The 16,274-nt window shown below is 46.4% G+C and overlaps 1 protein-coding gene across 3 annotated transcripts in view; it reads right to left on the bottom strand.

The window, feature by feature from the left end:
• Positions 1-16,049, bottom strand: part of Dguok (deoxyguanosine kinase) — a 36,166-nt gene extending 20,117 nt beyond the window's left edge. For 2 of the 3 annotated variants that reach the window (XM_050164877.1, XM_050164878.1), the window contains exons 1-2: positions 15,877-16,049; positions 4,409-4,521 (exon numbers count right to left, since the gene is read on the bottom strand). In XM_050164877.1, the coding sequence (XP_050020834.1) occupies positions 4,409-4,521; positions 15,877-16,018 (255 nt within the window). In that variant the 5' untranslated portion in view covers positions 16,019-16,049. The remainder of the gene's footprint in view (positions 1-4,408; positions 4,522-15,876) is intronic. The other variant, XM_050164879.1, reaches the window with a different exon arrangement.
• Positions 16,050-16,274: the final 225 nt, after the last annotated feature.

Genomic DNA, 16,274 nt, shown 5'->3' with positions numbered 1-16,274 from the left:
AAAAAAAAAAAAAAAAAAAAAAAAAAAAAAAAAAGGAAAGAAAGAAAGAAAGAAAAGACATTTGCCTTCTCCTAAGAAGTCTAAACTGATTCTGCCCTACAAACAATCACATCTCAGCACTGATGAATCACCTCAAACTTTATAAATATAAAATAGTCTTCTTAAAAGTTGACAAAGCTTGGTGTTGTAGCACAGGGAAGGCTGAGGCAGAGGACCCATGTGAGTTTGAGGCCAGCAGTGTTACAAAGCAAATTCCAGATCAGCCTGGTAACCAAAGACCCCACCTTTAAACAGAGCAGCAGCAGCAGTCACGGTTGTCTCACGGCAAAGGGTACCAGGAAGACTTAAGAAGAAAGCTCAGTGTTCATTGCTGAGAAGAAGTGAGCACCCGTATTATTGTGAGAAGGTCTCCTTCCATGGGGAGTAACAGAGGACTGGATACTGACCTTAGAGGGAACTTCATCCAGGGCAGAAAAGAGTAATGACCACCCACCTGCAGTTATTTAACATTCTTCTGCAAACTCTACTCAAAGCAGGAAGATAGAGATGAATTATGAATACTGGAAAACTCTTCTAAATGATTCCACTTAGAGGCAACTACTATTGTCTAAAAGCCTGGGCAAGGGACTCCTTATGAGAATTGAGTCATACTATTCAAATACAATCAACCGCTTCCCATCAAAACAGCAATAGGGTTGAAAAGATAATGAGGGTATTACAACACAGCATACTTCTACGCAGGAATAAGCAAGAGCACTACTGGAACAGTGAGATAAGTATTTGTCTAAAAAATAAAATGGGGGTTGGAGAGATGGCTCAGAGATAACAGTACTCGCTGCTGCCCCAGTGGACCTGGGTTTTATGTCTAGCATCCACATGCCAGCTCACAATCATCAGTAGCTCCAGTTCTAGAGGATCTAATGTCCTCTTCTGGCCACTGTGGGCACCAGGCATACATGCAAACAAAACACTCATACACATAAAATACAAATAAATAAATAAATAAATAAATAAATAAATAAGCAGGCTGAGGAGATGGATTAGTGATGAATGAGCATGGGAACCTGAGTTTAGACCCTCAACACCCAGATAAAAGGTTGGGCATGGCTGCATGAAAGCTAGTAATCTCAGCACTGTGGAGTTTAGTGAGAGGTTCTGTCTCAAGAGAGTAAGGTGGAAAGTCAAAGAGCAGGACACCTGATGTTCTCCCCATCCAAGTGCGCAGGCAAACACACCTAACACACACACACACACACACACACACACACACACACACACGAAAACAACTTACAACTTTTGCTTTTGTTTTTGGAGACAGAGTTTCTCTGTGTATTCCTGGCTGTCCTGAAACTAACTCTGCAGGTCAGGCTGGTCTCAAACTCAGAGTACTCCCGAGTACTGGAACTAAAGGTGTGTACCATCACCACCTGGTGAGCCTTACAACTTTAAAAGTCATATATAGCCGAAAGAAATACAGGAGGATGTTTTTAAAATCTTGAGCTACTGGAGACATAAAAAACAAAAACAAAAAAGCAGAGCCTCCAAGTGGCTCAGAGGGTAAAGGAACCTGCTCTCAGGCCTGACAACCTAAGTTCAATCCCAAGGACCTATCTATTGGAAGAACTGATTCCTGAAGGCTGTTCTCTGACCTTCATTAAATAAATAAATAAACCCCAAACCTCAGGGGCAGGGGAGATGGCTCAGTGGATGCGAAGGCTTGCTCTGAAAGCATGAGGACTTGTAAAAAGTAGAATTTTTGTGATTAGAGACAATCAAATCCTGGCTAGCCAGCCCAGCTGAAAAACCTAGCTTCGGGTTTAATGAGACACTGTAGTAAGGAAACAGAGCAGAGTGACAGAGGAAAACAACACCCTGTTCCGGCCACCACATGCCTGCGCACACTCACATATGTATATCACACACATGAGAGAGAGAAAGGCAGGCAGGCAGCCTTTAGCACCAAAGGTAACACATGGTGAAGAAAAATGGACAAATTTGCTTACACAAAAACTAAACCAGGCCTGACAGTGGTGATGCACGCCTTTACTCTCAGCATTTGGGAGGCAGAGGCAGATGGATCTCCGTAAGTTCAAGACCAGCCTGGTCTACAAAATGAGTTCCAGGACAACCAGGGCAATACAGAGAAACCCTATCTCAAAAATCCAAAATATAAAACCAGGGCCTCCACAGGCATGCTGTGGGACACACTGTGGGACATGCACACCTTTCCTTTCCCCACTAGACTGTATCATAAAATACCATATAGAGGGGCTGGAGAGATGGCACCTACATGGCAGTTCACAACTGTCTCTAACTCCAGTTCCAGGGGTCTTAACATCCTCACACAGACATTGGCAAAACATCAATGCATGCTAAATAAAAAGAACTAAAAATTTAAAATACCATATAGAAAAAGAAAAATGTATTAGCAGAAACATGTATGAGCATGTTATCTACAATGAGCTCACGAAAACATTACAAAAGAGATGAAGATCTTGGGGCACCCCACAAGCATGAGAACTGAGTTTGAATCCCCAGAACCAATGTCAAGCCAGGCAGAGTAGCATGGTAATGTCTGTCTATAATCCCAGTGTTCCTATAGCAAGATGGAGAGCAGAGACAGAATACCTTTAACTCTAGGGTCAGTGCACGAACAGACTGTATCCCAAAAACAAGGGGGAAAGCCTTCAATGATGTGCACACAGGCACACATGCATATATGCACACACACAGGGTGGGGGTGGGGGAAGGAGGGAAAGAAAACAATAGAAAAAAATCAAGGGACAAACGGGCAGCCCATTAAGTAATAATAACAAAGCAGTTATGACCCAGGATGCAGAGTGCTTGCCTAGTGTGTGGAAGTCTGGGTTTAATCCTTAGTCCAATAAAAAAAAGAAAAAGAAAAATAAGAAAGAAGGCTGGAGAAGCACACACCATGTTCTCACGAATCTTACCTTCTCTTGGGCGTCTTTTTTCCTAATCCTTGAGCTCACACCTATTATTAAACTATCTTCACCAATTCCCGACTCCCCCCCACAAAAAAAAAGAAAGTAAAAGAAAAGGAAGACTAGGAAATGTTTGCTTTCTAAGCTCGAGGACCTGAGTTGGATTCCCAGAACCCACAGGAAAAAAACAAACAAATAAACAACAACAAAGCCAGGTGTGGTGCAGGGGTGACGGTCTGCGACAGGATCCTGTGAAAGCAAGAAGACCAAGAAAGAGCTCAAGGTAGCCTAGGCTACAAAAGACTGTCTCAAAAGGCAAACAAACAGACTGGTAAGGTGGATCAGTAGCTAAGAGCAGCCAAGGAGTGGAGAACTCAGCTCCAATATTCCTCAAGTGGAGCAGCAAAGATTTTGTGAGTCTATTTTAAAATGTCACTACTTGCTTCTGGAATACTTAGAAAAACATACAATCTGTTCCTAATTTTTCTAAAATTTTACAATTACACATCTGCATACCTACAAGCATATAAACTTGCATGCCTGACTGGCAAAACATAGCTCCAATCAGCACAGCATGCCAGCCACACAGGCAGCATCACTCTGGACGGGGTAACAGCCCTGGAGTCCAGACTCACTCCAGGTGTTCTACACACAGAGCACCGGGAGCACTCACTCCCGGTAAACTGAGCGGACAGGAAACGCACTGCACTGCGTGCTGCAGCTCACACAAAGTGCCTTCAAAATGGAAAACAGCCCGGGGGAAACCTGGAGGTGTTCTAGAGATTAGGTCTGAGAAGGAGAAAGCCCTCTTAGCCTCTTCTGTACACAGCAGCTGTGGTAGCACAAAAAGCTACGATTTAAAAAGACAAGGAGCCCCAGTCATAGGGGTTCAGTGTGGTTCAACATATGAAGAACTGACCAGTCTTTAGTGGCTAAAACAAGACCAAGCCACTCAACCCAAGTTCCAGAGCTCACATAGGGCTGAGTGGTGAGGTGTGAGTAAAACAGCCTGGAAGAGACCTGGCAGGCATTTTTAAGACCAGTGCCTTAAAAATGTGAGTTGCTGTCTCTGCATTGACTCAAAGGGTGACCAGATGCTCAGTAAGGTCCCTTCCCATGTCTGTGACACCCTCATTGACTTTTAATTCGGCCAGTCAGCTTTAATAACAACAATTTAAATACTTAAGGGTAAGAATGACAACATTCATCTTCAGAGCCTGGATGGCTCGGCAGGCTTGGGAAACCACAGACAGGAGGCAGGCGCTTACACAGACATACAGAACCCACAAAAATCAAAACTAAATATATTCAAACAAGTCATATCCTCTGCGGCCTGCTTTCTGGAATGAAGTTATTTAAAACAGACAAGCTGGGCTACTTCATCTCCTTACAACAAATTAAATTATTCCAAACGGACTGCTTGCCCATGTCTGCCAACTACCCCCCCACAGTTGGAAACTTACTTTTTGGGTGCCAGCAGCTTGGACATTCTGCCATGTCGCTACAGGTTCTGTAGCCACCTGCCACTCTGGGTGAGTATTCGTGAGTAACTTCACAAAGGTGGATTTGCCCACAGCTGCAATGCAAATGGCACGTGTTGGGATGCTTCCCAAATCCGGGTGAAGGAGGCAGCCACTAACCTCTGCCACGAGTGCCCATCTCACGGGAGCAAGGGCCAGCTTTTCCAGCTTCAAAACTTGGCAGCCATGACTGTCAGCCTGGTGATAGGATGGGCAGCTAACCAGCTACCACAGTGAGTCTGGGCAACAGGAAGGAGACATGGCCTTTGGATTCAGGCTGCAGCTTTAATGAATCAACCTCTGAGAGGCAGGGTATCTAGTAACTGCTGAACACAGAACCTTCACAAGTGGGTGAGACTAGTGATGTGACTACAGCCAGGCTCGAGGAACTCGAAGTTGAAGGAAAGACCATTCTGAGCCTCACTGAGTCAACAAGCCTAAAAACACTCGCAGGAGACTGCTTGGGATTGTGGAGCACTAGGGTATGCTGGTAATAAATTACTGGATGCATTTTATCCTCAGAGGACATGGATGATGGGCGCTAAGCAAACACACAGGAAGCTACTAATAAATCACGCTGTGCTGAAAAGGGAAATGCAGACTGCCTCAGATGCAGCTCAGCAGGCTCAAAAGGCTCCTTTGAAGAAATGTCACCTAAGGAAGCCCCGAAGGATGAGCAGTAGTCAGGCTGAGGGTGGATGAAGGCTAACCTACACATGGCAGCAGCATGAACCAAGGTCTGGGAGGAGCAACCCCAGAAGCAGCTGGCAGGGATGTAGCATGGGGAGTTGGGGATGGGGGTGGCCAGGCAGACAGGCAGTCAAGTGCAGGCCACACAGGGCCTCACAGGTTTGAGCTCTTCAGGCAAAGGTAAGTCAGCAATGGGTTTCAGCAGGGAAATGACAAGATTCCTTCTCAGCTTTTTACTTTTTATTGTGTGTGAGTGTCTTGGCCTGTATGCATGTATGTCTGTATACCACCTGTGTGCTTGGAAGTCACACAGACCAAAAGAGGGTGTGGTGTCAGATCCCCTGGAACTGGAGGTCTAGATGATTGTGAGTTACCACAGGGGTGCTGGGAACTGAACACAGTTCTTCTGTAATAGCAATAAAATGTTCTTAACACTGAACCATCTCTCTGACCCCTCCTTCTCACCTGTTAAAGACCACTCCACCACCTGTAAGAATGGGCTGATGCAACACCTGGAGAGCAGGCCCTGCCCCTCACCAGGAAAGCATAATGGAGTCAGCCCTGTTAATGCAGACTGTAAGCACAGGAGAGCTGTCTGCACTTCACACCTGGTGGACCAACCCTATAGCTGCCCAGGCACAGACCCAAGGACATGACTTGGTCCGCCCCATCATCCCCCCAATCTGTAATCTGCTGGAGCACAAGAAAGGATCTGACCTATAGACCCAAAGCTGAGGATCCCCACGACACAGGGCAACAACAGGGTATCCAAGAGGAGCCCTAGAGAGGGCCCAGTATCGATAGTGTAGTAGAAACCAGAGGCTTTCATTGAATCAGACCAATGACTCTTTGAAATGAACACTTGCAAATAAAGATACATGGACAAAGGGGTTCACAGCGAGACTCACTGTGTCACACTGCAGCTTCCATGATGAGATTAAGTTCTCCCCTTTTCTTAAATTTTGTTTTATTTGGGGGGATTAGTTGGTATTGATGGAGATAATGGGGAAATAAATAGGATCAAGATACATGATGTAAAAGACACATAGAATAAACAAAGAATAAAGATTTGTAACATAAAAAGAAGACTGAGCGAAAGCAGAAGTCATTAGAACAGTGAATTGTGGCTTGATTGGGGTGATGGCAAGGAGGTGGAACCAACCTAGTCCCACAAGACCCTACTGATTTCCATTTACACCTACATCTAGCACACCTCTGTCCTGAATTCCGGGTGGACAGAACCTTCTGGACATCCCAGGCACAGCTCAAAGTCAGGGTATTCCCCAAATAAACTCATCCTCCACTCACCATGTGGAGCTCCCCCACCCTCCAGACCTAGAGCAAGGTAAAACCCGCTGCTGTAAGGACGGCCTCTGCCAGACCTCCAGAGGCCCCAAGGCCATTTGCCTGTATCTCTTAACTTCTCCTTGTTTGTTCCTCTTCTGTTTGCACCTCCATAACAGGAGCAGTATGGTCCCCTGCCTCTCTCACTCTAGCTGTTCTCTCTGCAACTGAACCTCCACACCACAGCTGTGTTGCATGTGAAGTACATCTTAAAATGCTGCCAGGACTGGGCGTGGTGGGGTACCCTGTACAATCAGAAATGCTGGGGCAGGAAGTTCATGAGTCTAGGTCAGTTGGGGTTAGACAGTGCGTATGAGGCCAGCCAGGATACATAATGAGACACTGTCTCAATACCAAAATCCTATTGCTTTCATCAACAACAATATATACATATACATACATGCATATCTCCACTCATCACCTGGGGTGAGGTGGCGTGCCATGACATGCATAGGGAGGTGAGAAGACAAATTGTGGGAGTTGGATCTCTTCATGTGGGTCCTGGGGACCAAACTCGGGTCATCAGCCTTGACGGAAAACATCTTTGCTTCCTAAGCCATCTCACCAGCCTTTGTTTTTTCTAAAAGTACACTCATTTATTTTTATGTACAATGGTGGGTGTGTGGAGGTCAGAGAACAGCTTATGAGAGTTTAGTTCTCTACTTCCACATGGGTCCTAGAGTTGAGCTCAGGTGGTCAGGGCTGAGCCATCTTGCTGGCCCTATTGCCTTCCTCTAAGCGGGGTCTGGATACAACAGGTCCCTCCCTACCCTTTTATGCCTCAGCTTTCCAGCTGGCCCCAGCACCTTGCGCCCCTACTCATACCATGCTCTCTCCTGAAAGCAGACTGCACTGCTCTCACGTCTGCTGGAACATGCCCTTTCCATTCCTGGTCAATTCCTACCCAGCCGTCAAGGGTTTTCTCAGACGGCCCTCAGGTGCCAAGTCTCAGCGGACGCTGACACCTCTACACTGGGCTGGCTAATCCTTTCCGAGTGGCATGGTGTTCTAGATGTGACTCCATTATTACAATGACAACTGTTTCTCCAGGTGGAGGATGGGGCTTTGCTAGGACTGAAAACCAAAACTAGCCCCACATTCTGCCTCCACAAACAAAATATTAATTTCAGTTCCCTTCAAAAAGGACCAGTCTGAAATGTGGTAGCTCCCACCTCCAATCCCAGCACCTGGGAGGCAGAGGCAGGCAGAGCTCTTTGAGTTTGAGGCCACCTGGTCTACATATTGAGTTCTAGGCAAGACAAAACTATGTAATAAGACCTTCTCTTTAGGAAAAAAAGGCAGAAAAAGCCTTCAGAAGAGCCCTGAATCTCAATCTCTGTTATTAGAAGTGGTCTTTCTCTGGGACGCCAAATGGAACCAAGAAAGAGAGAGAGGGAGAGGGAGGGAGAGGAGAGAGTGAGTGTGTGACTGATCAGAAGTGCCTTGTCTCAGCAGGGAGCCCACACATCAATCTGTGGCATTCGTCACAGCACCCCACTCCTCTGAGAACACAGGAGGAGTACAAACAGTTTTGCAGTCACGCTCTTCTCTGTCCCACCTCCATCCAACTTTGCCTGTTCCTCTTGCTCTGCCTCTGCTCTTCCCACACAGAGGTGAGTAAAACTCTTTCCCTTCCCTCGCAGCTCCAGGCCAGCAGCTTAATCCTTCCTCTTCCAAGCCCAACGTCTCACCTCTAATCACAGTGACTTCTCTAGTGAGCTCCCAAGTCCTGCTACGTTGGAGAGTTACCAACAGGCTGAGGTGCTGCCTGTACTGAGTGGATATCAGCTTAAAATATGTGGCCTAGGTAGCTAATATTTAGAGTGTAGGTTGTTCAGTAAGTCTTAAAGATGGTCCTTATATTTAGGCTGAAAAGTTATTTAGACATTTAAAATGATATTTACCTGTGTGTCATGACATGTGCAGAGGACAGAGGACAACTTGCAGGAGTGGTTTCTCTCCTTACACCATCTGAGGCCCTGGGGACTGAATTCAGGTCCGTGGATTTGGCAGCAAGTGCCTTTACCCACTGTGCCATCTTGCCAGCTCCTGAGAACTACTTAACGTAATATGAAAAAAACTAGGCATTGTGGCTTGTGCCCATAAGCTCTGCAACTGGGAGGCCAAGAATAGAGGAAAACTACTGCAAGTTGGAGGCCAGCCTGGGCTACAGAGCATATTCCAGGCCAGCCTCAGCTAAGAAGTGAGACCGTCTCAAATCAAACAAATAAAAAGTTAAAAAATAAGACAAAAAGATGAAGGCAGCTGCTCTGCTGATTAGAACTGAATGATCATTAGCTCTGCTTGCATCTTTGAAAGGGAAAGATGGGAAGCCTCTGCAGGCTAGGGAGCACCAGCTGCCTACCTGAGATCAGATGGTGCCAATTCATGACAGGGCAGTCAGAACTCTGAGACTTCGAGTCATGCCAGTTAAATACTCAAAACCTGGAAAGTCAACAAATACAATGGGAAACCTACAGTTCCAATTACTGGAACAATCACTTCTGACGTTCAGGGCACCCTGTTCACAGCTCCCACCAACTCCAAGCCTTCTAGAAAGCCGGCTTAGTAACCAGAAGCCAACAGCATCATAGAAAGACAGTAAACAGTGAGGGAAGGTTCCGAGAACTGGGAAAGCCTGGGTAACTCACTATGGGGTATAGCATTTACTGAATGAATACCACTGGAACTAAGCTGTGCCAGGCAGTGGTGGCGCACACCTTTAATCCCAGCACTTGGGAGGCAGAGGCAGGTGGATCTCTGTGAGTTCGAGGCCAGCCTGGTCTACAGAGAGAGTTCCAGAACAGGCTGCAAAAAACTACAGAAAACCCTGTCTCAAAAAACCAAAAGAAAAAAAAAAAAAAAAAGAACTGAGCTGTGCCCAGGCACCATCCACACTTGTGGAATTATCACTTCAAAAATCAAGGTATTTAAATAAAGTCTGGAGATGGTGTAACCTTCCAGTGTTGTCATCGCTACTATTCTTCCAGAGGACCTTAGTTCGATTCTTAGCATCCACATCGGACAACTCACTATAACTCCGGTCCAGGGGATCCAATGCCCTCTTTTGTCCTCAACAGGTATTGCATGCAGGCTCTGCATACACATAATTAGACAATAAAATAAAATCTTTAAAGACAAATGTATAAAAGGGTTCTCAGAGGTTTCACAGTGGGTGTGGCTCATCACTACCACAGAGGCTTGCTACTGACAATACCATGACTACTGCTAGCCTCTCTTTAGATAATTTTTTTTAGTCTTGGAGTTAGCATAACTCAGAGCCCCCTGCTACTGCTATTGGTCTCACTGTGTCCCACCTCTCGGTCTCCCTTTAGAGACTAAGCTGTTGGTAAACTCCATGTTGATTATACAGGAAGTTCTTTCCTATTGCTGCACCATGTGAGGTTTTTACCTTTAAGATGGTCCTGCCTCAAACCAGACAGTTCTGCTGTGACTGCTCATCTTTTCCCAAATCATGGCCTTTTCTTCCCACAAACGGTTCTATAACTGCATGCGTGTTACAGTTAATTATGCTACAATATGATAGAGACAGAAGCTGACCTAATGCCCCAGATGCCGTATTTTCTATATTCTAAATTTACTATTCCAGAATCTCATGGGGACTTTCAAAATACACTATCACCTCTGGTCATTTTCTCTTTTGGGGGGAGTTCAAGACAGGGTTTCTCTGTGTAGCCCTGGCTGTCCTAGGACTAGCTCTGTAGATCAGGCTGGCCTCAAACTCAAAGATCCACTTGCTTGTGCCTCCCTAGTGCTGGAATTAAAGGTGTGCAACACCATACCTGGCATTTTCTTTTCCTCAATAAGACGGAAAACATGAGGGAAAAAATTCAAAAGCCTTTACTAAAGTCAGAGGGCAGTAAAGATAAATAAGACGTCCAGCATATCGAAAACTTTCTTCCCAAGAAAATGTAGTCTTAGCTGGGAGGTGGTGGTAACGCACACCTTTAATCCCAGCACTTGGGAGGCAGAGGCAGGCAGGTCTCTGTGAGTTTGAGGCCAGCCTGGCCTGATCTACAAGAGCTAGTTCCATGACAGCCACCAAAGCTACAGAGAAATCTTGTCTGGAAAAAAAGAAAGAAAGAAAGAAAGAAAGAAAGAAAGGAAGGAAGGAAGGAAGGAAGGAAGGAAGGAAGGAAGAAAGAAAGGAAGAAAGAAAGGGGAGGCGGCGGTGGGGAAGAGACAGAAATCTTTAATAAATAAATAAATTAAAATAAAAAAGAAAGAAAGAAAGAGAAAGAAAGAAAGAAAGAAAGAAAGAAAGAGAAAGAAAGAAAGAAAGAAAGAAAGAAAGAAAGAAAGAAAGAAAGAAAGAAAGAAGAGAAAATGTAGTCTTTATGTCAGGAACTGCATCTGCCGCTGTGTGTACTCACCCACAGAAGCTCTCAGAGCACCTTAGCTCAGCTGAAGCTAAGCTCTGCCCTCACAGTCCTTCCTCTTCTCCAACCTTGACACTAAGCCCAGGACCATAAAAGTTCTAATCCTAAAACCATTCTGGGAAAACTTAGTCAACAAGTATTAAAGACACTTAATAAGTTTATTTGGTTTCTTTCCTTCTTTTTCTTTCTTCTCACGGGAAACTATTTATAAGGGGAAAAAAAGGTTTTTCCTAGCTCAGAACACGATGAGAACTAGCCTTGCTGCAGGCGAGAGCTGACTGTCGGAGCTCTCCTTCGCCACCGTGCCTTGACTCAGCCTTCCACTGTCGCTTCCTCTGAAGCCTCCTTGAACTCTCTCCAGGGCCACTCCATCTCCAGGCAGAATTAATCACTGCCTGCTCTAGTTCACCAAGGCATTAGACTGTAATTATTTGTTCATTCTTGCCCTCTCACCAGCCAGGCTGGGAGCTCACTTCATGAAGACAGACTCCTTTCCCATGCTGGGTGCCCGGCCAGGTACTAAGAATAGGAATGGGGGGATATGAATGCGGTGACTCAGAGACAAGAGAATCCAGTATTAGAAAGAGGTAGGTTCTTCCTCACAAGGATTCTTTGCTCATTTTTAAAATTTGATACAAGTAAAAGACACACCAATATGCATAAGATATCTTTTTGAATGCAGGAAAAACATGAATTTAGCAAAGTCCTCTACTGCCTTACACACAAGTCTCCAAACTGGAGGATTTTACTGTCTCCTCTTCTCACATTAGGTCTCTGACAGTGAAAAAATCAGAATGGACTCAGATGGCCCACAGATATTATCTCATATGGCAACTTGTACTTCAAATGGGGTTTGTAGTCACACAACAATGGACTTCAGGAGACAGTGGGAGACACAGATCCAGGATGAACAGAACTAGATCAGCTAGGGATTTTACTGTTGGGACTTCAGGAGTTCTAGGTGCCAAACTTTCACCTGCAGCAAACACCCGTGCCTGGCTTCAGGATCACACCCGAAGCCATCCCTTTTCCTCTGTGTACCAATGACTAACCCACATGGATGAGCTGGGACAGGACTCTGGCAATCACTGACTGAGAGCAAAGGCAGGACAACACAAAGCTAAACAGGGCACTGGTGACTCCGACCCAGGGAAGGTACTGAACGTGCCATCTCAACAGCACGTAGGTGCACACAGTCAGGGTAGGAAGTTCTGCCAGCCCACACAGGATGAGTAACTCTGTGTGGGACATGTCATCCGAGTGTGTGGTGATGGGAGCCGTTGGTGACTAAAGCCAAGTCAGACGAGTCTTCCAGGTCACTCTGCTGCACCTACTCCTACCTGTCCCCAGCTCCATGCCTGGCATCTTAGCACCATTACCAGTCTCTCTGCACTTTGGGTACACAGTCAATCTGCTCAGATCTCCTCAGTGTGTCTCACAGACTCCTCAGCCAAAATGTATCACTTGTATCTCTTCAGAACATCTCTTCCTTTAATCCATCCTCTGCGTCCTGAGTCACAATCCAAACCATAAACCCGAGCACCCTCCTCCTCTACCAACCTCTAAGAAGCCACTACATCCTGGCAATCTCAACTTGAGACAATCCTTTGAAGTGCCATTTCTTTCTCTCTCCATTCAAGCCCGTGTCGTCTTTCCTCCTTCAACTACAGCAAAGAAACTTGTGCATTAGGCAAACTGGAAAAAGACTATGGGTCCCCCAACAACCCTGACACGGAAAGTGTCCACTCTATGAAGCGTCTGTTTATTCATTTACTGTAGCCTGATCTTTCTAGAAAGTAATCTGGTTATGGCACACTGACTTCAACTTTACAGTAGCCCAGACGGCCGCCTGCTGCCAACAGGATAAACTAGCATGTACGGGTTCACCAACATCGGGCCAGTCATCCTCTGTGAACCTCTTGTTCTGCCACTACCTTATTTTTCTTGTTACTATGGCAAACTACCTGACAAAACAATTGAAGGAAGGAAAGGCTTATTTCACAGTTTGAGTCTGTCATGGGAGGAAGTCATGGCATCAGGAGGGTAAGGCAGTTTTGCATCCAAAAACAGGAAGACAGAAAGATGAATGCTGTTACTCTGACCTCCACACGGGAGCCATGACACAAACACACAACCACAGTAGATAAATGCAATAAAAAATGTAAAAAAAAAATGCATTCTAGCAACTAGACCATTTTTTTTAAATAAACTAACATGTTTTACTCTTTCACAAAAAGAAAAATTGCTGGGCAGTGGTGGCTTGCACCTTTAATTCCAGCACTCACGAGGCAGAGGCAGGTGGATCTCTGAGTCCAAAGCCAGCCTGGTCTACATAGAGAAACCCTGTCTCAAAAACAAAACCCCCCTCCAAAAAAAAAAAAAGTGCAAACCCTCTTCCACTTGCAGCTATCAACCCATGGCATGCTCGTCTAGGGAACATGTCAGCTATTAACCTACCCTCTGCAATTCTTCACCCCCATTCTCCTGGAATCTGGGATGAGCAGGCTTTCAAGTCTCCTCCTGAAACTGTTCAAGATCACCCAAATCTCCACTCAAACAGTATTATTCAATCCACATCCCCTCCCTTTAACTGCTCTGCTCGGTTTCCAGGATGTCACTGTCTTTCTTCCTCCTCCTCCCTCTGCGGCTTCTCTGCCCAGGACTCCTCATCTTCCTGACCTATTGAGGTCCTCAGGCCATAGGACTTCCCTTCACTACAGTCTTCTGGCTTAAATACCACCTATATGTCTAGCACTGCACTTCCACTCACAACTCAACTTCTACTTGGTTATCCAATAGCCACACAGCAAACCCAAAACATCCTTAAGACTCTTGAAAGCCAGGCGGTGGTGGTGCACATTTTTAATCCCAGCACTCAGGAAGCAGAGACAGGCGGATCTCTGTGAGTTTGAGGCCAGCCTGGTCTACAAGAGCAGTTCCAGGAAAAAACCCAACTCTTGAAACCACTAACACAATCTGTTCTTCCCAGACTTCTAAGACAAACTGAGCTGGGTGTGTTATTGCGTGACTGTAAATCCAGGTACTAGAAGGTCAGCTTGAGCTCCACAGGAGTTCAAGGCCTGCCTGAACTACAGAAGCAAGATTCTGATGGGGGAGAGGCGCACAACACAAAAACAAAACACACGGTCTGGGCTAGAGAAATGGCTTAGCAGTTAAGAGTACCTCCCAGAGGACCTGAATTTGGTTCCCACAACCCATGCAGGTGGCTCACACCTGTAACTCTCCAGCCTATGAGGGAACCTGCACATGCTCACACACAGAACAAAACTAAAAACAAAATAATCTTTAAAACATTTTTTTAAAAGGCTTGGATGGACTTCAGTGGCACAAAAAAAATAAGTATGCAAGCAAACACACATTTAAAAGAAAAATCCAAACTAAGTCTTCCAGGCTGTCCAAGTGAAAACGACTGAGGTCACCACTGACCTGCCCAACACTACACGGCTCAGCTATCACCAGGTCCAGCTGGCCTTACCTTAAAATGTAACCTTCACCTGGGCCCAACTTATCCTGTCACCATTGCAATGGCTTCCCGAACGACGTCTTCCACTTTCAATGCATTGGACAGGTGATGCCGTTGTCCCTCAACTCCTCAAACCACTGAACGACTTCCTGTCTCAGGGTAAAACCCACGATGGCTTCTGGGATCTACATACCCTGGTCATCCTTCATCTACGAACCCTCATCTCCCTCCACCGCTTTCCTCCGCCATCCCACTCCGGCCGAGATGGATTCCCTCCTCTTCTCCGCACACACCTTTCGATCCCCAGGTTTTCCTACTTGCGCTGCCTGGACTGAGGCTCCTTAACTACTCACACGGTTCTCTGTCTCACATCATCAATTACCAGCTGTAGAAAATAATCACCCTCAATCTCTCATCCTTGATCTTTCTTCATCTTCCTCATCACTACCTTCACTGTTCACCTTGCTCACTCTATAGTTCAATAGGGACCGACCCCTGTATCCCTCCCTCTTCAAATCCCACGAGTGGAGAATTTTTACATGCTCTGTTCATGGCTGTGTCCTCGGGCCAAGAACGGTGCGGGCACAGGGAAGATGGAAACAGGGTGGTTTGACGTATGGACAAAATGAGAAACACTATCTGCTGCAGGACTGTCTTCAGCACTCCATCCCTGCTGACTCCCATTACGGACCAGGTCTCTGTGCAGAGGCCAGCGCTCTCAGAATTCAGCAACATTAACTTGAACCATTTGGCTTCAATTTTTTTTTCTTTTTAATTTAAGATGCCGGACTACTTGTAACCAAAAATGTTATACATACTTCTAAGTTTAAAAAATGAGATCTTTCCAAAAGAAGCAAGCAAATGTCTGGGAGTTCGAGACCACCTTGGTTTAAATAGCAAGTTCCAAGCCAGCTAGGGCTACATAGTGACCGCCTCAAAATAAAATAAAACGACACCGTAATAATTCACAGCGCAGCTAACACGGGGGTACGGCAAAATAGTGAAGACGGGATCTGTTAAGAACTGAGTCTAAATAAACAATGGGTCATTTTGAAGTGTATGTCCCGAATACTGCGTGTGGCATACTAAAATTACCTTTAATTCTATGTAAACTGGGCATTTATTTTTATTCTTGCTAAATCTGGCAATCCTATTTTGGGAAAACAAATGGCACACTGTAGCGTCTATTTCTAGCGAAAGAAACACGCCAGTAAACCCGTACCATTCTGGGGCTATCTGCAGCTTGCGTGGCTTTTACGTCCCCATGGGTGAGTAGGTGGCCGGGTTCTGAGGCCCAATGTCCCCAAAATCAAAACCCACGGTGCACTGTGGGAGAAAAACCCTGACAAGCAGAAACAGCAGGTCGGGTGGTGGCAGCAGAAGGGGGTGAGTGGGCCGGACTGGGGCAGGATCTGAGCCCAGTTTCCTTTCCCAGCCTGCCAGTCACCTACTCGGCGGAGGCCAAGGCTCGAAAGCCACTTTCTGGCCCTTACCGATGTTGCCTTCGATGGCGAGCCTTCGGGGGCCGCCCCCGTCGTGCACGGCCCTGGCGCGTGGCGCGTCCATGAACGCGTTCAGAGCCAGGGAGCGGAAGGGCGCTCGGAGTCGACGCAGAAGGAAGCGACCTGCATCCATCCTAACCAAGCTCTGCGAGGCGGGCACTTCCGCCAAGGGCACTTCCTCCTGCCGTACCGCGCCTCTGACGTCAGAGGGCCGCCAGGCAGGAAGTGGCTGTTTTTAGCTTTTTGCTCTCTAAGAGGAGGGGCGTGGGTGGGTGGGGTGCGGAGAGGCCTACTGGGCCCGCTCTGATCACGTTGTTTGTGGGGACCCTGTGGCGCTGTCGCGGCCTTTCGGTGTAGCAGGGTTTGCTGACTGGTGGAGTTAAGGCGTT

Source organism: Alexandromys fortis, unplaced genomic scaffold (assembly GCF_014885135.2).
Source record: "Alexandromys fortis isolate MF-2015 unplaced genomic scaffold, M_Fortis_MF-2015_v1.1 scaffold_138, whole genome shotgun sequence".
NCBI lineage: Eukaryota > Metazoa > Chordata > Mammalia > Rodentia > Cricetidae > Alexandromys > Alexandromys fortis.
This window is presented reverse-complemented; position numbering and strand designations above follow the sequence as displayed.